Source organism: Peromyscus californicus, unplaced genomic scaffold, assembly GCF_007827085.1.
Source record: "Peromyscus californicus insignis strain IS unplaced genomic scaffold, ASM782708v3 Scaffold_20__1_contigs__length_68692818, whole genome shotgun sequence".
Taxonomy (NCBI): Eukaryota; Metazoa; Chordata; class Mammalia; order Rodentia; family Cricetidae; genus Peromyscus; species Peromyscus californicus.
The window spans coordinates 56,154,521-56,178,940 of record NW_026294503.1 but is presented as its reverse complement, the minus strand read 5'-3'; the positions used below and the strand labels follow the sequence as shown (position 1 = coordinate 56,178,940).

The following is a 24,420-nucleotide window of genomic DNA, read 5'->3' as shown; positions in this document are numbered from 1 at the left end:
ACACCTTCATGATAAAAGTTCTGGAGAGATTAGGGATACAAGTGATATACTCAACTTAATAAATACTATTTACAGCAAACCCACAGCTAACATTGAACAAACTGAGAGAAACTCAAAATATTTCCACTAAAATCAGGAATAAGACAAAGTTGTCTACTCTCTCCTTACATACTCAGTATATTACTAGAAGTCTTAGCTAGAACAAGAAGACAACTGAGAGAGACCAAGGGAATACAAATAGGAAAAAGACAGCATCTTCAACAAATGGTGCTGGTCAGATTAGTTGGCTACCTGTGAAAGGATGCAAATAGATCCATACTTAACAACCTGTACAGAACTCTAAATGGATCGAGGACCTCAACATAAGGATATGTATATTGAGTCTGATAGAAGAGAAAGTGAAGAATAGTCTTGAACTCATTGGTACAGGAAAAGACTTTCTGAAGGAGACAATGATAGCAAAGGCACTAAGAACAGTTAATAAATGGGACCTCATGAAACTGAAAAGCTTTTATATGACAAAGGACACCATCATTCAGACAAAGTGGCAGGCTACAGAACGGAATGGGAGATCTTTACCACCCATCTGATAGAGGACTAATATCTACTAAATATACAGAACTAAAAAATAAACAAAAACTGGAATCAAGAAAACAAATAACCCAATTATAAATGGGATACAGATCTAAACAGTGCTCTCAAAAGAGGAAACTCAAATGGCTGAAAAGCACTTAAATGTTCAACATCCTTAGTCATCAGGGAAATGCAAATCAAAACTGCTTTGAGATTTCATCTTACACCAGTCAGAATGGCCAAGATCAATAAAACAAAGGCCAGCTCATGCTGGTGAGGATGTGGAGTAAGGAGAACACTCATCCATTGCTGGTGGGGGTGCAAACTTGTACAGCCACTATGGAAATTATTTCCTCAGGAAGTTGGGAATAGATCTGCCACGAGATCCAGCTATGTTACTCTTGGTCATATGCCCAAAGGATGCTTCATCCTACCACAGAGACACTTGCTCAACCATGTTCATTGTGGCTATAATTCATAATAGCCAGAAAATGGAAACAGCCCAGGTTTTTGTCATCAGATGAACTGATAAAGAAAATGTGGTACAACACAATGTAATGTTACTCAGCTGTTAAAAAAGATGAAACCAGGTTGGGGATTTAGCTCAGTGGTAGAGTGCTTGCCTAGCAAGCGCAAGGCCCTGGGTTCGGTCCTTAGCTCCGAATTAAAAAAAAAAAAAAAAAAAAAAAAAAAGATGAAACTGGCAAGGGTCCTGTACAGGCAGCAGAGCAGACTTCCAACCTGGAGGTTGTGGTACAGCCAGTGCAGCCACAGTTCTCCTGCCTTGTTGTCTCCAGTTGAAGCTGTTGCTGCTGCTGCCTTTGCTGTAGGCCAGTCCTATTCGCCCCAACAGTGACCTGGACCAGGTGTGGATGACCTGGGAGGGCTCTGAATGCTGCTGCAAAGGCATCATGCAACTGCTGAGTAAGGATGCATACAGCAGGGTGCAGAGTAGGTGAGCGTGGAGACAGAGTTCAGGGACCAACTGCAGCTGCTCCTGCACTGCTACACCCTCCTCACTCAACCTCTGTGCGAACAAGTGGAAGATGGAAAACTCAAGAAGCAGGCACCCTAGCTCCTCCAGCTGCCATCTGTGGTGGATCTCCTGGAGGTTGCCCTGTGCAGCATGGACTTGACCAAAGTACAAGCCTACATCCACAATGGGGTTACCCAGATGAACACACTGGAGGAGAGCATCAAGGCCACCCTGAGCTGGGAGAATGAGGTGGTCAAAGACAGAGTGTGTGCCACTTCAGCAAGCAGTGGAAGGGCTATGAGAACCAGCTGGCCATCATAATGGACATCAAGAAGATGCTGTCCACCCTGGGTCTCCAGCTGCTGCAGAGGGATGCAGCTGCTGTCTCTACCATTTTCCCAGCCTCAAGCAAGGCTCAGGACACAGCTGGAGGAAAGGCAAGGACCTAAACAAATATTGCAGCATACAGAGGAACTTCTCAGACAAACACCTTGCAAAGCCTCCTAAGGAGAAGCTACTAAGAGGATGATCACCAAGGGCAGAATAATCTGGCCTACAGTCAGGCCATGGGCCCTGGCCTAGCAGCAGGCAGTAACCCAAGTCTTCACCTTGAGCTGGCAGCAGGCCAGACAGGAAGCATCCAAGGCCACGGCTAACATTACCCTCAAGGGCACTTCCAGACTGGAGAAGCTACCATGAAAGATGAAGGCCAAGCTTCCTGAGCTTAACTGCCAAAAATGATGAAGTCAGGCTGCAGACATCAGAAGGGGTTCGCATGCTCCCTGACATCTCCACCATCACAATCTCAACCCTATCACTATTACCAGCCAAGCTTTCTTTGCACCCAGAAGTCCCCAGCCAATTAGACAAGGTGCTGGAGAAGTTGAGAGTTCTATATCTGGATCCATAGTCAATAGGAAGAGAGAGAGCCACTGGGCCTGGCTTAGGGGTTGAAAAACCAAAGCTCACCTCCAGTGACTCACTTCTCACAAGGCCACAGCTACTCCAACAAGGCCATACCTCCTAATCCCTCTCAAGTAATGCTACTCCCTACTGACCAAGCATTCAAATATATGATTCAGGCGGTGAGGTGAGGGAATTACTATTCAAACCACCACAACAACCAAGATTAGCTTTCAGAATACCTCCACCAAAGAGAGAAGAAATTAGTATATGAAAGGGTTGTTTCCACTGTTGTGTTTTATCACTGTTCACAATAGTCCAGTGTTTTCAGTTAACATGTACATTGCCATGTAGATGGATAAAGAAAATGTCATCTATGTACACAACGGGATATTAATCATAAAAAATGATGGTAACATGAATGGAACTGGAAGCCATCATGTTAAATCATATTACAGTCACAGAAGGACAGATGTCACATGTTCTCATGTGCATGGTGGCTACAAATAGGAATTTCCTAAGAGGCCAGTGTAGGTGCTTAATGGTCAGCCGGAGCTAGCAAGGAAGGGAGCGAGGGAGGGGACTTGGGGTAAGGTGGGACAGCCAGTACTAAAGCACATCAGGAACGCAGTTCCAGGAGACCTGACTTCAACTACAACCACTTACTCTTAAATTTTATAGAGGAGTTTAAGGAGATGGAATTACTCCGATGGACTCATGACATGTTGTATCTGTGCATCAGATTATCATGTATCCATGTATACATTATTATGTTTAGTTATTCATTAGTTATGAAGGTAGGAGAAATGCGCTGTAGATATAGTGCAGAATTAGCATGAGTTTTGCTCTCATAGATTTTTAAGAAATATTGTTCCAACTCAAGATGAATGTTTATATTAAGTCTTTTAAGGTTTCCTTTTGATTTTTAACACATAGATGCTCAGTATAAAATGAAAAATTGTACTATGCACTAATATTTAGTTTAGCTCTATTTTCCATTTAACAAATACCCCTAAGGTATTTTATAGATTTGACTTTTAAATTTAATTGTAAATATTTTTTCTCTCCAAACTCAATACAACAAATCAAATGAATTTCTCCTGTTTTGTATCATCAGCAACAGTCAGTACCTTCTCCTTTATGTCTTCATGTTCATGAGCTGTGAATCTTTGGATTTTTACTTTTGAAATTACAAAATCCAGCTTACAGGAATTTCAGTGTTTTTCCTAACTGTGCCATAGCAATTTCAGGATCTGGTTTGAGCACTACCACTGAATGGATGATGTCAGGTTTTGTTATTACAAAGAGTAACCTCTCCAAATTAGGTATATCCTAAAAATATGGCGAGTCTGCTTTTGTATTCAGATATTCAGTCTTAAGGTTTATTCAAAAACATTTGTGTGTGTGTGTGTGTGTGCGCGCGCGCGCGCACGCACGCACACATAAGTGAGAGAGAGAGAGAGAGAGAGAGAGAGAGAGAGAGAGAGAGAGAGAGAGATGGTCTGTCAGTGAAAAAACACAACTCTCATCTTGGAGGGTTATGATAAAAGATAGTTTATTTGGAGCCAATTATAAATAATCATGGCTTGGGAACACAAATTCCCTAATTCCATGTCCCAATATGGTAACTGTTTGGTGAACTTTTATAGCAATAGAACAGAAATGTCACAAATCAGGGCACTTTTCAAATACATTGTTGAAAATGTTAGGTAAGTGCATTATAGCCAAGTGGGGAAATCATTGTCATAGGCCTCCAATACCATATGGCAGCACTTAGCCTTTTGGCTGGTGGAATCTAGGTGTCTATTTATTTAATAAATATATTGTTTTAAAGGTTTTTCCTTTTAGTCAGATAGATGCTAGGTCAAACACAGAGGTAGGCAAGGAATGGATATTAATTAGGGGGCTAAAGATAGTCCAGGCTTGAAAATATATACATTCAAGTCATATATATATATGACTCTCTTCTTGTGGCATTCTAATTTTCTACAATTATTGAAGTTCTTAATCAGTTAATCAGCCTTGTTGAAGATGAAGATACTGTTATTCACTGGAATTTTTATTTACAGTTCTCTTCTTATGCCACAAGAATTTAGATGTTAGGACTCAGGTCAGGCTCAGTGACCACTTCTTTTTCCTGATGAGCCATCTAATGGCCCCCCATTCCCTCAAAAAAACCACTACTTCTAGATACTTCTATTTGTCAAATGGTCCATTTTTCCCAGTCCCCATCCTGAGCGTGAGCAATACCATCCCATAGGCTGGGACCCAGGACTAAAGAAAAAGGGAGGAGTGAAATGCCAGCAGAGTACCAGCATTCACCTCCCCCTGCTGTCTGTTTTGTATGCACACACACAGTGAGCCCTCAACAAAAACTTCTCTGAAGTTATTCCATGTTAGGTGTTTGGTCATAGCAAGGAGGAAAGCAACCAACAGACATGGAGACTGTCACAGTCTTTAGCTATGCATGCCATGGTCATTAACCTGGCACCTTTTCCTTATTCTACATCAATCTGAGGAAAACTCGGGGTCTGCAAGTTAGCGGAGCCTTTCTCAGTTAAGGTGAGCTATGATTTGGGGGAAGCAAGGGGGCTGAAAAATCACCAAAGACACCCCAGGCCCGTAGCTCCTCATTCTTTTCTCTAGTAAACTTGAAGGGACAGTTGTCTCGAGGGCAATTGGAGGGTGAGCTTTAGCAAGGATCTTTGTTACTGGTGGCTGATGAAAAGGAAGGAGAGAAGCAGGGCTCCTGCATCACGAAAGTGGTTCCCAAGAAAAGGGCTGTAACCAAGGGTCCCACTCTCAGGATTAACAGTATAGGTGGTGGGATGGGAGGTGGCCGGTCCAGTTGCCATATTCTAGAGGTATTATTGCACCTTTTCATCTGTGCTTGTTAGTTTTTGTCAGCTTAACACAAACCTAGACATACATGGGAAGAAGATTTCAATTTCCTAGGACTCACATCGTGGGAAAGAGCATTGATTCCCACCAGTTATTCTCTGACCTCTACATGCATGCGGTGGCAGGTGCACAGCAACACACACACACACACACCCACACATACACACACATACACACTAGATTTTTAAAAAGAGCAAGTGCGAGAGATGATATCCAGCTGAAATGCCGATAGTAAGTATATAATGCTTTATTAGGAACTATTTGAGACTCTAGAATGTTAATCTTGTAGATAGCCCCAGGGGTAGTCTTTTCTCTCAACTGGACTCGGTTACAGGTATTTTGTAGCACACTTGGAAGTTGCCTCACATCTTTTGTGTCTTAAACCTTTTTAAGAAAAAGCAAAAGCCGAAGTCTAAGTCATACTACCGACCTGGTCACGGTAGACACAGCTATTGAGAAGTATGAAGATGTAACAGCCAGCCAATCACAACTACCCCGAGGGATCCTCTTCCCTTAGACCATGCATCTTTTTTAGTAAGGTTCTGTCTTTAGAGATGATAAAGCAGTGGCTTTGAAAATGAACTCAGGCCACCACAATCCTTGTTCCAGAAGCATTATTATTAGAAGGTGGCTTATGCACATCTCAGAAGCTAATTAGCTGCTGCATGGCTCATCATGCTGAGACACCGCTGTGATTCATGGGTATTTATCTATCGCAACAGGGTTTTCTAATGCTATTTGGTTATGAAATTGCTTATATCTCTGACTCAAGCCTTTTAAAGGGCTTCCAGCAGTTTTTGGAAGGCCGTTTCTACGCACCCTTTAAGTAGGTGGTGAGTCAGCTCGCTCCTATGGATGCTCTCTTGCCCAGTGGTGTCCCAGGTGCAGTTTCTTGGTAATGCTTCCTCAAGTCAAGCATGATGACAACTTCCCTTGATGTAACCTTATTCTTTAAACTTTTAACATCAGGGAATAACACCAACATGGATTTCTGTGGTTATATTTACTCTAGAAAGCTATTAATACTTGTACCATTAACTCTTCATGTTAACATCATACATTTTGTTTGGACTGTTAAAATTACAATGAGGGTGCTGGGAAGATGGCTTGGTTAGCAAATGCTTGCTTTATAAACTGAGGACCTGAATATGGGTCCCTGGTACCTAATGTGAAAAAAAACATGTGTGGAGGTGCATACTGTAATCCTAGTGCTGCGGAGGCGGAGGCTGGGTGATTCCAGAGGCTTACTGGCCAGTCAGTCTAGCCAATAGTTGAGCTTTAGATTAAGTAAGAAACTGTCTCCAAAAACAAAACAAACAAAACCAAAAAACCATGGAGAGATATAGGGGAAGACACCTGACACCTGACTTCAGACTTGGCCTCCTCATGTGCACACATGAACATGTGCACAGTCCTCCAGTACATAAACACACACAGGATACAATAAAATTTGATATTGTATTAGATATGGATTCTATGTAGTTAATGGTTGGCGTAGAAGGAAAAATAAAGTTTTTCATAGTATTCCTAAAAATTTGCCTCATTTATATATACACTGAAGAAATATCTAACTCTTAATTTTGGAAATCTTAGGCTGTCATCTTTGGGTTATAACAGGGCAGAAATGTGAGACTCAATATGTTGTCTTTACAACAGATGTCGTGTGAATAATAAAGTTCTTGCTATTTGAATGATCTTGTGGTTTGTTTAAATCTACAGCTAAGCTATACAAATACATAATAGTCATTCATGTAGACCCTCACATTTGCTGATTTTACTTAGCAATCCTTCATTAGAACAGTAAGAGTTGTCTATGGACAGATATCTATTTCTGAAGAGTGGAAAGGAATTTTAGGATAACTTAATAATAACTTAATGTCTGGGGCTTTTCAGGAATGAGCTTTCTGTCAGTTGGCAATCGTAAATCAGCTGCTTGCATGAGTTGTTCTCATTAATATCAGGCTGTCGATGAGCAGGGTTTGTGTGTGATATGTGAGCATTTGAACAGTGAGTGGAGTGAACATCAGGCTCCTCCTTCTCCATGTTCATACAGCAGCTGTATGTATGGACTTGAATTTTTCTAGCTCACAGTAACACAGTTCATTGTACTCAGTTCCCATTTTTCTTACAGACTGACCTAATCTCTTTAACAAGATACCTGGTGGCAGGGAGCAAGGAGAGAAAAGAGAGAAGACATTCTTCAAAGATAAAATGTTTCTGAGATATTTCCTAAGGATCATGTTCTCAGCAGAGGTGTGTCCCTTCGTCCTTGAGTAGCATTTAACAAAAGTTGAGGGTATGAGACTTTGAAACCACTGTGACCTTAGTATCTGTGCTATTGTCTGAAAAACAAAACAGAACTTTGTCTCTGCAACTTGGTTTCTTTGCTTTTCATTACCTACATACCTGTCAACAGGATGGCTTGTAGGAACATCCTGTGACAGTCAAGGACAAAGCAGGTGCCTGCTTACTGTTCACCTTCTCACTTCACATCCAGCAGTGCCCTAAACGCAGACTTCTCTCAGACTGTGGCTCTCAGCGTTCTTCTCAAATGCCCTTTCTGAGTGTGAGCCGCTGCTGTACTCACAATTAGGTGTATTGTTCACACAGTCACCTTTTGAGCTCTGAATATTTGTGTGACTTCTAGCTTTTCCTACCCAAGTCTCAGGTTGAAGTTGTATTTAAAGAGATGTGAAACTGAAAGGCACCTAGAGCCCTTGAAAATCAGTCTTGGCCTTGAACAGAACAGCATGTAGGCTGTAATTTAGCAGTTCTTATAATCTGTCACCCCACATCTGCCCTCAAAGCAGAGTCTCTGTGTCATAGGTTTGCAATTTTTTTTTTCCAGACCCATCCCAAGTGTCTTCCTTAAAACTTTCTCCTGTCCTTTTTTCATCTGAACTTCTCTCCACAAATCAGATTTATTTTGCCTTATTATATTTTTCTACTTCCCTCCCTTTTTTGTCTAGAATGATGATAACAGAAAAACTAAGCTGACAAGGCCAAATTCTCCCATAAGGGTGAAAAAGGAAAGAAGCAAACTGTTTTGGCAGACCCGGAGTTGAGTAGGACAACAGGGTTGCTGGAACACTATGTGTAGCTAACCTATCCCTCCAGCATTTTCAGGGAGCAGTAGTTATCACCTGCTGCATGCCTCACAGGCTGATTCTGACTATACCTATCTCTGGCTTTATCTTGTATTTAAATTTCATAGTGGCTAGTATTGACTACCTTCTGTATTTAAGTGCTTTACTCTGTTAATCCACTGAGATTTCTCAATCTTTGTGAAGGATTTTTAAGCTTCTCCTTCCATAGATGAGGAAGTGGAGACCTAGAGAGGTTAAATAACTCATTCTGACTTACCCAGCTTATAACTGGCTTGGTGGGTATTGAAGCCTATGGTTCCTGAGCCTACTGCCATCTGTGGTGATGAGCCAGGTTAGTGTGTGCCATTAACGTTGGGTTCTGGCATCTCTTAGGTTCTTTGACTCACTACATTCCCTGGGATTATGTCCTCTGTGAAGTGGGGTAATTACATGCTCTCAGTAGAGATGTACCGAGAATTAGGGCTATAATCAGGACGTGGAAAATACCTAACTAACAGAATTAGGCAGTTTTAGCAGCTATCTTAAATCAGTATTGTCAATCACTGAACAAATTTGGGGAGCTCTTTTCAGGTCTGTGTATCAATGGCTCTAGAGATTTTCTAGTTCTCTGGTCTTTGTCTTGTCCATCATCGGTTATCTTCAGTACTCTGGTATTCATCAAGCTTTCTAAAGGCCTGATGGCATCTCTACATTTCTTGTCATGTAAAATCTGTAGTTTGGAGACGGGCATGTATTGCTTAAATGTGTGATTCTGATTTCCCATGTTTAGTGGGTTATGTGGCTGAAGACAGATCTCTGGCTAAGAGAGAAATGGAATGATTGTTTACACCTAAACCAGTATAGGAAAAAAAAAATCCCAATCATAAATTAGTGCTTATTTGTGAAATTTTATCGAGATGGTCCCATAGTAAAAGAAATGAGGAGAGTATACAATTAATTTGTTAACATTTGTTGAAAATGTTTATTTCCAAGTTCCACAGAAGGCATTTTAGGGTAGTCAGTGCTGCATTGATACTACACTAACACAGTCATGATTTAGTTTAATACTCCTTCTGCTTGCTTTGTGAAACTTAGAAAATCATAGGCTTCTCTCCATACGCTGGCCGGTACCACAGGAGCAAGGAGTGCCAGTAGAGCTTAGCTGCTTGTGTGTTGGCCTTACTACAGTGAAGTTTCCAGGTTTTGTTGTTGTTGCCTGACTCGAAGATGGATAAGGCTAATTAAAAGTTAACAAAAGGTACATTTGGTAAGGTTGCAGACTGCTGTGCTATCAGCAGGGAATTGAGTGAAGGTCAAAACCCAGGGTGGAAGTGGGCCTCTGTCTAGAGAAAGGAAGAAAATGAGAGATCCAGGGTACAATCCATTAGCTAACAGTACTTGTGTGAGCGAGAACTAGGTGATTTATGGCAGTGATCGACAAAGAAAGATGGGGGATGAATTGAGGGTCTAGCTTAGTGCCCAGCCTGCATGAATCCCTGGGGTCAGTCTCTGTCACTACTGAAAATCAGTTGTTCCTTGAGAAGTACAGGTATTGCTGTCACTAATTGCAGACAGATGTCCTGAACTGTGGAATGTGGCAGACAGTGCCTGAAGTGCAAGGGCCCCTGGGCTGGAAGTGTCAGGTTTCTTCAGTGCAAACCTGTCCCTTACAGGCAGTTCTACAGGGGTCTGTGGTGCAGTTTCGATGTTCTGTCTAATCTAGGGATTGATTGTGATATCTGGAGACACAAAGCTTGAAGTTCTGTAACTAAGAATATAGGCACTTTACTCACCACCCCCAGCTCCATACCATTTTTCTTGTCCACGGAAGATCATCTGTTTTTCAGACTGTAGAGTCCTAAAGGTTCTGTATTATCAGCTGCCTCAGAAATATACAACTGGGCAATTGACTGACATGACTTAATAAGATATATATATATTTAAATTATGAACTGTGTGGCCATTAGCTCAGGCTTATTACTGACTAGCTCTTACACTTAATCCATAATTCTTATCTATGTTTAGCCACGTGGCTTGGTACCTGTTCTCAGCTCTGCCTTGTCATCTTGCTTCCTCTGTGTCTGGCTGGTGACTCCTGGCTCAGCCTTCCTCTTCCCAGCATTCTCCTTGTCTGCTTGCCCTGCCTATACTTCCTGCCTGGCTACTGGCCAAACAGCATTTTATTAAACCAGTGTACAAGGGCATTTCTCCGTTTTTGTCTAAACAAAAAGGAAGGTTTTAACTTTAACGTAGTAAAATTACATATAATAGAACAGTTATTAAGCAGGAATTACAATTATAATATCCAGTCCATTTGTAGTTGGCAAAATTAAAGAAAATATTTGATCTATCCAATATTTGTGAGTCTAAAGTTTTATATCCAATTTATCTTTAATAAGTTATTATCAGAAAACCAATTTAAAGATTTGGTATATCTTTCCTAAATGACTTCAAGTAGTTGATATCAATTATTGAATGATGTTTTATTGTCACTGTTATCTGATTACATTTTCATATAAACTAAAATAATTTAGCAATGACAGCATTCTAGAGCATAATTTTATATCTATTGTCTGTACAATTACAAAGCATATCTATGCCTTTCATGTCATTGTAGGACAAGTACTGTTAGCTGTGTCCAGAGTAGAGTGCAAAAGCTTTAGGAGAAGTCACATGACATCACTGAGCGTCTGCCTCGCTCAAGATGTGCTAAACCAAATACATAGTTGAAATAAAAATCTGCTATCCTGCTTTCTCTTGGAGGAGGCAGTCTCTACAGACAGAGAGATTGCTGGGAAATTGAAGGGGCAGCTTCAGTCTTTTCTATTCTGTAGATGAAAAGGAGAGGAAGCTTGGTGCTTTTATATGTGGACTTTCAAATGACGGTGTGAGCTGGCACTTTAGAGGCGGAAGCAAGAGGATCAGAAGGTCAAGACCATTCTTGCTTACCTACTCTGTTCATGATCAGCTTCATAAGCCCTCACTAAATAAAAGACACTAAAATAAATTAATTTAAATAATAGTATAAAAAACAATCCTCAGAGATTGGAACCACACATACTTCTTATATACAATAGCCCCATATCAGTCGCAAACAAAATCTTGAATATGTGATAAGCTGTGTCCAGAGTAGAGTGCAAGCCTGTATCCATATGTGTGTGTGTGTCTTGTCCTAGCATGGATAAGTGTATGATGGGGAAATCTACAGAGACAACCAAGCCAAACTAGTGAGAACTCATGAGCTTTAGACTAGCAGCTGTGGGGTCTCCATGGGACTGGACCAGGCCCTCTGCATAAGCGAGACGGTTGTGTAGCTTGATCTGCTTAAGGGCCCCCCTGGCAGTAGGATTAAGATCCATCCCTGGTACATGAGCAGGCTTTTTGGAGCCCACTACCTATGGTGGGACACCTTTCACAGGCTTGATGCAAGGGAAGGGGCTTGGACCTGCCTCAACTGAATCTACTAGGCTCTGTGGACTCTCCATGGGAGACTTTGCCTTGTTGGAGGAGGGACTAGAGGGTGGATTGAGGGGGTGAAAGTGAGAGGGGCGGGGGGAGGGAGGAGAGGGGAATCTGTGATTGGTATGTAAAATGAATAAGAAAATTCTTTAATAAAGAAAGGTGTAGTTACAAGTGAAATTGCACAGATATCTCATGTGTACTTTGGTTCCTCACTGCAGGCATTGCTTCCATGACCGTGCCCGTGTACATCGCAGAGGTTTCTCCACCCAACCTAAGAGGTCGACTGGTCACCATTAATACCCTCTTCATCACAGGGGGCCAGTTTTTTGCAAGTGTCATTGATGGAGCCTTCAGTTACCTGCAGAAGGATGGATGGAGGTTTGTGAATAGTTCTTACCTTGAATTCAAAGAAACTACAACTTTGAGGCACTGGAAAAATCGAGATACCTTGAATCATTGCAGTTAACTTGTAAGTAGGTGGCATTCAGCAAAATTGAAAGCAGTCAAGAAATACATATTTATTTTAATGATAGACAAGGAACCTTCCATTAAGAATTGATATTTTCAGAAGACTGGTTTTTCTAAAGTGTTTAGGTGATACTTCTCATACTCTGTATAATCTTTTACACATATAATAATGTGATAAATATATGTGGAGGTTTTGAGTTACATATGTGACTGACAGGCTGTTTATAAACTGCAGATATAGCTTTTTTTTTGGGTCTAGGAAGCTACATTCTCCTCTGAAAGAAACAATATTTAAAAATGCAGATTTAATCATATGAAAAGGTATCTATATAAAAATAAAATACAAAATTATTCCTTGATCATAATTTGAAATAAATGAGAAAGATAATACAAAGATAAACATTAAAAGTAAATACGTGAAGCATATTTACAAAGACAAATTTGTGTTGAAGCTTAAAGATGAGGGCACAGGATTTTTCCTCATTGCTTTATAGTGTTTGAAACAAATTTGTGTAAGTATTCTAGGAAATTGTTACTAAAAGGCACTCCAGGCTATTGTTGAACTTGTTTAGTGCCATTGCTTCTGACAATAAGGGCTCTTTTAGCATGGACCGTGTAAGTTCTGTCAGAACGCTGACTGAGACTCGGGTCCTTGCTTCTGACATTGAAGCAGCTCAAAGAGGTGGTTCCAGTGTGCTAGAGACAGGGGGACCTGGACTGCTCTCCAAGCCGTACCATAAGTCCCGTGGCTTAGGATAAGCTGTGAAAAAGCTTTAGGAGAAGTCACATGACATCACTGAGCGTCTGCCTTGCTCAAGATGTGCTAAACCAAATACACAGTTGAAATAAAAATCTGCTATCCTGCTTTCTCCTGGAGGAGGCAGTCTCTACAGACAGAGAGATTGCTGGGAAATTGAAGGGGCAGCTTCAGTCTTTTCTATTCTGTAGATGAAAAGGAGAGGAAGCTTGGTGCTACCACTGTTTTAATCTGGTGTTTCTAGTTTTTAGTTGAGACTTACAAGTCAGTGCTTACATGTACATATACATCGCCAAGTCATCTATTGCATTTTGGTAAACTTCTGTTGTGACCAATCATAGATATAGATTGAAATATATAATATCTATAGTATTTAGGCTCCATTCCTACTGAAAGGCTAAGCACTCAACATTGTCTTTAGTAGTGGTTAAGACAGCAAGAAGGCCATAAAGTCAAATGTTTAGGAGTGTGGTGCACTTCTGGAAAGGTGGCATCGCTGGGGCAAGCCTCAGTCCCCTTAAAAGTGGGCGATAAAATCCCAGCCCCAAATCCAAATCTGTCTTCTACTGCTCTTTTATTACCTGCAGATGTGGGACAAATCATGTGATCCCTCTGAGCTTAATTTCTTCCCAAAAAATGTGAGAGAAAACAAAAAAACAAAAAACAAACCCAAAAACTTGGCCGGGTGGTACTGGCACACATCTTTAATCCCAGCACTTGGGAAGCAGAGCCAGGCGGATATCTGTGAGTTCGAGGCCAGCCTGGTCTACAGAGTGAGATCCAAGACAGGCACCAAAACTACACAGAGAAACCCTGTCTCAAAAAACTGAAAAACAAAACAAAACTTAATTTTGTGAGATCATTGTAGAAAGAAAAATATTTTATGCATAACATATTCCTAACATCTGACCCAGTACTTGGTAAAAAGTAGGCCCTTCATAAATGAGCTTCATAGTTATCTACTGTTCTGATGCATGAGTACCGCTGTCGGTATGTTGTAAGCAAAGCTAAAGGGAAAGGAACACTGTGATCTGTATTTGCTTGCTGCTGAGGGTGGAGCATAGGGTGGTAGAGAACCCTGGAGAGGGAAGACTACTGTAACTGCTATCAGTACACAATCCTAGCCCCAAATCCAAATCAGTCCTCTACTGTGCATTCGTTACCTACAGACCTGGGAAAAAATTGTGGGGTCCTTCTGAGCTTAATTTCTCCCCAAAAATGTGGGAAGAAATTGACCATACCCTGTGCTGTGGGTACATAAGGTAGCAAATAGTGGAGAGAGCAGCTGAATTCCTAGGACTATCAGCTGGATGTGGAGACATCTCTTTTAAACAGAAAAATTATAGGTTAACTATAATTGTATTTTTCGTTACTTTTTATTTTTGAGATTATAATATATTCACATCATTTCTCCCTTCTCTTCCCTCCCTCTAAACCCTCCCATATACTCCTCCTTGCTCTCTTTCAAATTCATGGCCTCATTTTTTCATAAATTGTTACACATGTGTGTATGTGTCCATTACTAAATATATAAATACAACCTGCTTAGTCTATATAATGTTACTTGCATATATATTTTCATAGCTGACCATTTAATATTAAATAACTAATGGGTGTGCTCTTCCCTGGGGAAGACTATTTTTCCCACTCTCGGCATTCCTGAGTTGCCTGTAATTATTTAGGGTTGCAGCCTCATGAGCTTTTTCCCATCCTCTTTTATTTATTGCTGTCATCCTTCTGCAGTCAGATTTAGGAGTCTGTGTTGGTGAGACTTCGTAGTTTCTGACTTTCATAGGAGACACAATCTCACAGAAAACTGTTTGTTTGACTTTTATGATTTTTCTACTCCTCTTCAGCAATGATCCCTGAGCCTTATATGAAGGAATTGGGTCATTGGGTCGTAGATTTATCAGTTGGGACAGGGTTTCACAAGTCTGCCTTTTGATTGGTTGCGGTTTTTCTGTAATGTTTTTTATCTTTTGCAAGGAGAACTTTCCTTGATGACGGATGGGGATGACACTTTCCTGTAGCTATAAGGACAGTTGTTTAGAATGTAGTTGGGAACAAGGCTGGGTTAGTAAAGTAACAGTTGCAGCTTCTCCTCCAAGATCCGTGACATCACTAGCCCTGGATCATTGCCTAGGTTTCCAGTATCAGGCATGCTTTCCTTCTTGTTGAATGGATCTTATTTCCAATTAGAGAGCTGTTGTTTACTGACAAGGTATGCGTGCTGCTACTGCATTCTGGGAGTTACTGTGCCCTGCTGGTCATTGTAGTTTATAGATCTCATAACTGAATAGGACTGTTGGCTGCTTCCTTCCTTTGGTAGCTTGCATGATTCCTTCTGGCACCATGAGAGCTAGTCCTCAGGGAGGAGGCTTTCAGGTCAGATCCAGCTTGGGTCCTCTGGGCCCTGTGTCTGAAGTTCATGGTGTGTTCAGCAATAGGGACATAAGGGCAATAGCAATAGCTTATAATGTTTTGGGAATCCCTTGGATGATCCTGACCAGTGTTTCAACATTTATGCCTAATGTTGGGGTATTTGTTAGCTAGTCTTTGGCTCTTGGAGGGAGCATTGTCTTCGGAGATGGGAAAATGTCATTTATACTATATAAACCCCTGTCAGTCAGAGCCAGTCACATCCGGTCAAGGAAAAGTGGTAGGAGTGAGGGAGGGGCTTCAGCCATCTGGGAATTTAGTAGCGGCAGTAGAAGGTTAGTCTGCCATGGGGATGGATAGAACTTTAAATCCATCGTGGCATAGCTTTTTTTTTTCTAAATTAAATAGTTATCCATTGCTTTAAGAACATAGTAAGTTTGATTTTGTTTGCTTGCAAGTCTCAGATAATTTTTAACATATTTTTATAATTCTACTTTATGTGTATGAGTGTTTGCCTGCATGTATGTTCATGTACTGCATGCATGCATGGGACTCACAGAGGCCAGAATGTAATACTGGATTCACTGGAACTGGAGTTACAGATGGTTGTAAACTGCAATCCAGGTGCTAAGAACTGAACCTGGGTCCTCTGGAAGAGCAGCCAGTGCTCTTAATCTCAGAGCCATCTCTCTCTAGCCCCTTAGAGAGTTTTTTAAAGAAACTGATTGTACTGGTGAAGTGGTGAGCTCCCCTCTCTTCCAGAATCACTTATACTTTTAAAAGTTTTAAAAACCTCATCAATGAGATGTTATTTGAATGTTAATAAGAACGTTATTTGTATATCATTTGAAGGGTAATGCTTTCTGAAAACAAATTCATGTTTTTTATAATTTGATAATTAGTAAGGAAAGAATAGAGTATGAGTTGATCTCTATCTTAAAATAATTCCGTTACCATTTTGACAAAAATGAATTTGGAACACACAAATTAATTATGGGTTAATAGCTTGATTAAAATTACAAATCTGCACTCGGGAGGCAGAGGCAGGCGGATCTCTGTGAGTTCGAGGCCAGCCTGGTCTCCAAAGCGAGTTCCAGGAAAGGCGCAAAGCTACACAGAGAAACCCTGTCTCGAAAAACCAAAAAAAAAAAAAAAAAAAAAAAAAATTACAAATCTGAATGCTGAAGATGTCTGTAATGTGCTATTGATAGAATTAAGACATAAGACATAAATAAAGATATTCTAGTGTAACAAGGAGTGTAGTTGAAAGGTTACTTTCATGGTGTGAGTTGGTTGATCTAAGGTCTTATATCCTCATGTAGCTGATAACTTCAGCAATGGTGTTATTGTATGGATTAAGTGACTGAATAGCTATGAATATTCTTAAGAACTCCTAAATGATACTAGGTATTGCTTGCTGTTATTTTCAGAAAGCATTAACTTCAGCCTCTATATCCATCTAATCCTGCTAATAAAAATCACTCCCACCTTCAGTTCTCTGAGTTCCCCCAAGTTAAAAGTAAATGAATGTTGGCAATGGCAAGAGAGGTTTGTAGAAGACAAATCTCCCTGAAGAAGACCATTCTACACCATGGACAGAGTGTACAAATCTGTTGATGGCCAGAGCATAGAAGATCTTGAATGACAATTACTGTACAATGTCAACATGGTAGATATGCTTCTGTATATTTGTCCAAACTTATGGACTACACTCCTTCGAGAGTGAACTATGCATAATGTTGATAGTCCATACAGTTGGTACACTGATTATATGAATGTGCCACATGGATGGGGGATGTTGATAACAAGGGAAGAAGCATGAGTGGAGAGAAGGGGTATGTGGGAAACCGTTGTACCTTCTCATCCATTTTAAGATGACAAGAGCAAAGACAGGGGCATTGAATGGAATTATGTACTTGTGATTTGTACACATAGTACATGGTAAACTAACAGATGACTCATTCTTTTTTCCTTAGAACAACCACTAGAATATATGAAAGGCAACAGCTAAGAAGCCCTTATAAGGATTAATATAGAATACTTAAAATAGTTTGATGTACTATAGGAATGTAAGGTAGTAAAAACACAGGAGTAAATAACAGATGGGGCAGATGGAAAGCACATAACTAAGCAGTGTACTTAAAATGTAGCTTTAGCAAAGTAACTCTTATATTAACTGTTAAAACAATATATCTAAAAGTATAAAAACTATCACTGTATAACCAAATAAGGACACAAATATACCTTGCCTAAAAGATAAATGTTTTATGCTTTAGATAAAGAAGTAAAAAGACAGGACTATAATAATAGAAATGAGGTGCTGTGATATTAGCAGGGTGGACTTAAAGTGGTGTCAGTAGAGATTAGGATGGTTCATCATGATCAAAGAGCCCGTTTGCCAGAAGCACCAGTGATGATAGAAATGTGGAAGACCAGATGAAAGCTTCAAGATAGAGAAATCAGAAGATAGTGGCTGCCGGTGCCTCACTTAGTGCATGTCCATAGTGGTAGAGAGATGCATACTTCAGATGACGAAATGGGCAAACATATTTGTTTTATCACATTAAAATTAGTAGAATGGGAGGATAGGCAAATCTTGATCCTGTTTGGAGATTTTTAAATAGTTTATTATCAAAGGATAGAACAATTAAATAAAAATAGGTAACATATTATAGAAGTAATATAACACCATGAAGTTCCTTGCCTTTTGATTGACTTTTAACTGCCACACCCAATAATGTTCATATATATTATTTATCAAGTTTCTGTCAGATTTTATTTGGCAAACATTGGCTAGGTACTGAGTATAAAATACATGTTAATAAGATTTTTAATAAATAAATTATATTACATGTTTAGACTGTGTCCTCCCATTATTAAACTAAAAATTAATAGTAATAATTATTTTATTTTAGCAAAAAATAATAGCCAAGAAAGTTCCAAATATTTGGAAATTGAAGCAATATGTTCTAAGTAACTTATAGATCTGTGGTGGTTTGAATAAGAATGGCTTCTATAGGTTTTTATGTTTGAATACTTGCTTCTTATTTGGTGGAACTTTTGGGAGAAGGATTAGAAGTTGTGGCCTTGTTGGAGGAGGTGTATCACTGAGGAGACAGGCTTTGAGTTTTCAAAAGATTTACACCATTCCCAGTGTCTCTTTCTGCCTCCTACTTCAGTCAGGATGCAAACCGAGTTGTTCTCACTGTCATGCTGTGTTCTTTCATGGCGGACTCTAACCCTGGAAAGTCCTAAGCCCAAATTAAACACCTGCTTGTAAAAGTTGTCTTGGTCATGGTGTTTTAGCAGAGCAATAGAAAAGTAACTAAGACATGTTCTAAGGAAAGTCAGAAAAAATAAAATATATTCAAGCAGGTGATGCAGCTATAGTATATAAAAATGTGTAGCTTTAAATGGTGATCTTAGAGAAAAGGCTTGAAGTCATGTTCCAACTTTCATGTGAAGAAAACTAGAAAAATGGCAAGCGTGGTGGTGCACACATTTAATCCCAGCACTGAGAGGCAGAGGCAGAGGCAGAGGCAGAGGCAGAGGCAGAGGCAGAGGCAGAGGCAGAGGCAGAGGCAGGCGGATCTCTAGTCAGTCCCAGGCTAGACGTTCTGCATAGTGAGGGCCAGACCATAGGGAGACCCTGTCAGAAAAGGAGGAGGAGGAGGAGGAGGAGGAGGAGGAGGAGGAGGAGGAGGAGGAGGGAGATAATTGTTGAAGCTGTTAGACTCAAAAGTAAGGATTGGAACAGTAAAACAAGCAGAAGGTATAATAATAGAAAGGCAATAGAGTTGATTCTGTGAGATTAATAAAGTTAATGAGGTGGCTGTGACTCATTTTACTAAGAAAAAAGATAAAAGCTTGTATTATTAATGCCAAGAATAAAAGAGGGTGTACCATCCCTCTGGATGTTATAATACCATTAAAATTTTATAAACAGCAACTTCAACAAGTTAGAATGGGCATGGTACTTAACAGTCATACTTTATCAAAAATGCACACTAGCTAAAATGGAAAATAAAAAATTCCTTACATCTCTAAATAAATGCAAGTATGGCTCTTCACCCACCAGCCAGATAATTTCACTGGCAGGTTCTAGAAAAGATTGAAGGAGGTGTGTATCTCTTAGACAGGGTTGCAGGTAGGCACACATTCCTTCAATGAACTGCACCCCAGCCCATGTTAGTGAAGAATAAGACTTGCTGCCTAAAAGAAGAGAGACACAAAGTAGCCTGTGTTCCACGGTTTTCCATGAGGTTCATCAGCAGGAAACTAAATCCCAGGCACATGAACCTTACCAGCCATTGACCCTGGCTGTGATGACCAACTGGCAAAGGGTGAGTGTAAAGGAAGCTTCTTGAGTGGTAGAAATGTTCTGGTCTGGTCTGGTGGTTACAGAGTGCACTCATTTCCTGATAAGTCATGCAGAGTATCTTGCAAGGGTTTGATCCCAAGTACTGGAGAAACATTACTGTGAGCCTCATACTGGTTCCATCACACTCTTCCATTTCTACACTGGCCACTGGATTTATTTTTGTCTTTTTAAGACAGGACCTTGGGCTTATTATTATTATGCATTATATTACATTATGTATTATATTATTATTATTGTTGTTGTTGTTATTGTTTTTCAGTTGTCTCCATCTCCGAAGTTCTGGATTTATAGATGTGTGCCAAACGTCTGTCTTTACCATGAAAAAAGCTTCCATAGAAATAAATCTTCTGACACTTGTCCTTTATAAAAGCCCCATCATTCAATTAAATTGTCTTATTTCGTTCAAAATTTCTAGTATGTGAGCTCTATGAAGCAAGGGGTATTTGTTTATCATTACCACACTTCTGTAATCTCTAGTTTTAAACTTTGTGTGGAAGATTCTCTAGGAGGAATCAATCAGTCAATCAATCAATCTCTCTCTGTCCCTGTCTCTCACTGTCTCTCTGTCCCTCTGTCTGTCTGTCTGTCTGTCTGTCTCTCTCTCTCTCTCTCACACACACACACACACACACACACACACACACACACACACACACAAACATGAGAGAGACAGACAGAGAGAAAGACATACAGAGAGAGTTGTTAGATGGAGAGTTCTTATAGAAACAGTCCTATACTAATTTGGTAGAAGTCTTCATGTATTTTGCCATTTAGTTTAAAACTAACATGTACATAATGCCTCATTGATTTAAACAGTGTCAGTCTCTTTCTGTCAGAGTATGTCTAAATAACATTTTCCAAGCCACTAAATACTGATATAAAGTTACTTTTAGGGCTTATACATCAAGCACGGATCGTTGCATTTTTTTATTTATTTGGTGGTATTTGTTTTATACGTTTACAAAGAATCTTGAGGTAGCACAGACATTGCTTATTTGCTGATTATAAATCAGTGGGAAGTAAACTGAAATATTCCAAGTGTAGCACTTGGAAACTTTTTCTTTATGCAGCCCTCTTCCCAACCCTTGTGTCATGATTAGCTCACGTGATTATCTATGTGTCAGTCATCGGTGATGATCTTCTGCATGGTCTTTGGTGACAAAGGAGAGTTAAGCTAATGCACCAAAATCTCAGTTTGGCAATTTCCTTATTTTAAAAATTTATTATTTATTTTTAAATTATGTGTATGGTGTATGTGTATGTGGGGAGGAAGCCAGAAGAAGATGTTGGATCTCATGGCGTTGGAGTTATGGGCAACTATAAGCCTCCTGATAGGGGAGGAACCAATCTCAGGGCCTCCGGAAGAACAGGAAGCATTCTAACCAATGAGCCATTTCTCTAGCCCAACTTTCTTATTTTAATTTCTTACTGTTGGAATGGAGTGGTGAGACACCAGTTCTGTAATGTGTATAGTATATCAGGTGACCAAAACCAGTGTCATCTTTTTGACGGTGTTATTGTGCAGATGTTTTCCCATTGGTATATGTTAAGAGTACTCTCAGTAAACAGACCATCCATACAGTTGCTACTTAAGTATGTGAGAAGTTAAGATGACAGCCCCCAGCCAGCCACAGGAACACTGAGTAAGTAGCTCTGAATGCAGGGCTGCCTGGACACAATTTCTGGTGTGGTCTGAGGGGTCTGGAGTTACTCCACTCTTCTTTCCATTGGCAACCATTAACTAGAAAGTTTATTTTCAGATTGATGCAGCATTGCACCATTGCTGATTAGGTTTGTTTGCTACGCTTGGTGATGAGCCTATTTCTTGGGCCTTCATATACATTCAGAAGAATTTTTTTTTGTCGGATAAACACTGACTATTGACTCAGAGAGAACACAGAAAATCCTGGCATAGCATTCTAAGCCAACATAAATCTTCATTCAGTAGATTTCAAAGAATCTACTGATTCTAATAGCAGACTCTTTATTTTCAGTGAAAAGAAACAAAAATGTTTGCTGTTATTTGTGAAGGCCTGCCAATTTGGAAGCATACAGGCTCAAGGGTAGTGTGTGAACTGTTATGTGGAGCACCATGAGGCCCACAAAACTAAGGAGATTTTGAGAATAAAACATAGACAGCCTCTGATTATTTATAATAGTCTTGTAATTTATTTGAGCCGTTCAGAGTGATCCAACATGGACTTGATTTGCTAATTAGCAGCAAATGGGTATAAACACAAAGTTCAAAAGAAACGGTTATAACTACAGATCTAATTTTGTGACTTGATTTTTTTTTCAGTTTTATATAAACAGTACTGGATGTTATTAGATAATCTTTCTCAAGTCCTGGCTATGCTCAAGGCAGACTTTCAAAGACTGTCACTAAGGATTGTCTTAGAATTGCAAAAACCCATCAAGATTTTCTGTGGCTATGAAAATAAATGGGAGAGGTTTGGAGTCTGCAGCTTTCAGAGAGTGTGTGAGCACACAGTTCCATGGAAGGGGGGCATGGCCATTGGGGCTACAGCTGTAGCAGCAGGAGTTTGTGTAGGCATATTGCAATTGCAGATGAGAAAACAGAGTCTTAGCTGTAGCAGCAGGAGTTTGTGTAGGCATATTGGGATTGCAGATGAGAAAACAGAGTCTTAGACTAGAATTTGGGGCTAGGCCAGTCATCTGCTTCTACCAATCCAATCTGCCAAAAGTCCCTCGGATGTGCCCCCCACCTCACTCACCAGCGCCACCAGCATGGACTTGTGAGAGATTTCATAGGCAAACCCTAACATTCTGTCCTTGGCTTCTCTTTAAAAAGTCCCATTTGGTGCTTCATTCTTAATCATTAAAGTGAGGTTGATAATGCTAGCTATGTCCTAGGATTGGTGTGAAGATGGTACGTATCCTATATCGTAGATGTAGTGCTTAGCACGTAGCTGGCATCCTTTGTAAGCTATTATTGCTGTTGTAAAGTGTTCCATGAACCAGCTGAGCGTGTATGTTCAAGTAGATTTTCATGTATTTGGGATTGACAAAGAGCATGCTAATTAACCCACAGCCTAGTTCATAGAAGCAGGTGGTTACTGTGGACTGCAGAATCCTGTGCCTGAAATGGCCTCTTGTCAGAAGATTCTGAAGTTGCACAGGCAGGATGCCTTGGAAACAATGGTGCAGTTCTGTGAAGGGCCTGTACGATGTTCGTGGCTGTAGCACATCTGATCAGCCGAGCCATTGTGGTGCAGCAGGGGCCCAGCAGTGACAGATTAGGGATTCTCAGAGACTCAACCTTTTGGTACTGAGAAGTAAGCTTACTTTGAGTGAGATGGGGCTGTTCTACTTGGCCGACAACATCTGGAAGCATTGCAGCCTCAGAGGGTCTGCTCCATCCTTCATTTTCTGGTGGGCAGGTCAAGGTGAAACTGCTAGCCGTGACCCTGTTAATATCAAGGTCTCTGTATTTTAAAAGATATCTTACCATGATGCTAAGGATATTTTGAAGAGTTTCAAAACTCATCAATGCTCCCATCTTTTTTTTTTTTTTTTCCCTAGAGTCAGCCAGTTTTACCCTTATCAGCCTGTTGTACCTTTTTACCTCCTCAAGATAAATGGCTTTTCCTTGAGATCTTGGGTGTTTGTTGTTTATCTTTACCCCTGGGGTTTTAAAATGTTTAGATCTGTGGTTCTTGGACTCAACTGCACATTAGCACCACCCGGGGAGCGCTTTTAATGAAATAGAATTCTCTGGGCTCAGAGCCCAGACCAATTAATCACAACCCCTGGGGAAGGTGGGGCATAGATACTGGTGTATTTAAACTGCCCCCTGGGGGATTCGCATGTGAATTCTGGATTCAGAACCCTTGCTTTAGCTTATACTAATGAGGTTTCCTGGTCGCTAGGGGTTGCCTGTGTTAGTTTTTATGACAGGACTTCTTGTCATTCAACTGGTTCCTGATTTCTGTGGATTTGGAAGATTGACAGCCCTTGATACAGCCGAGCTAAGTTTATGGCTCTCTGCTTCTTTATCTTCGGTTGAATTTTTCATCAGTATAACAGCAATCCTTCCCACTCGCTGGTATGCATATCTTCAGAAGAATAATTTTCTCCCAGAGAAAGATATTGGATAGTTCTCCCTGCTGGAGACTGGGGGGAGACATAGCTGTAGCAGATCAATGTGGAATTGCTCACAAGGTTAGGCGCCCCAAGGAGGTGAAACATTTTAGCTGAGCAACCTCTCTGCTAAGTGAACTAGGAACTGTTTGTCACATACCGCTCCCAGCAGTGCTAGGGAACAGGACACCATCCTGTGTGCACAGATGAGTAACTTGACCGGGGGAGTCTTGTGGATAGTGTACCTGAACTATGTTAACAAGCCTTTCAGTTCTGCTAACAAAATATATGAGATAATTAACTTAAAAAGAGAAATGCGTTTGGAGGTCTCGGTTCATGATCATCTAGCCTTTGCTTTTCTAGCATGGAATGGGACAGAAAGTGATGGTCAGAACCACATAGTGGCATATGGCAGGGACAGATGCTGACCTCT

At 40.4% G+C, this 24,420-nt stretch overlaps 1 protein-coding gene across 1 annotated transcript in view; it reads left to right on the top strand.

Annotated features, from left to right (window-relative positions):
* Slc2a13 (solute carrier family 2 member 13) overlaps positions 1 to 24,420 on the top strand; it is a 289,669-nt gene that overhangs the window by 44,382 nt on the left and 220,867 nt on the right. Inside the window, exon 2 of the mRNA XM_052748693.1 lies at positions 12,120 to 12,279. Within this exon, the coding sequence (XP_052604653.1) occupies positions 12,120 to 12,279 (160 nt within the window). The remainder of the gene's footprint in view (positions 1 to 12,119; positions 12,280 to 24,420) is intronic.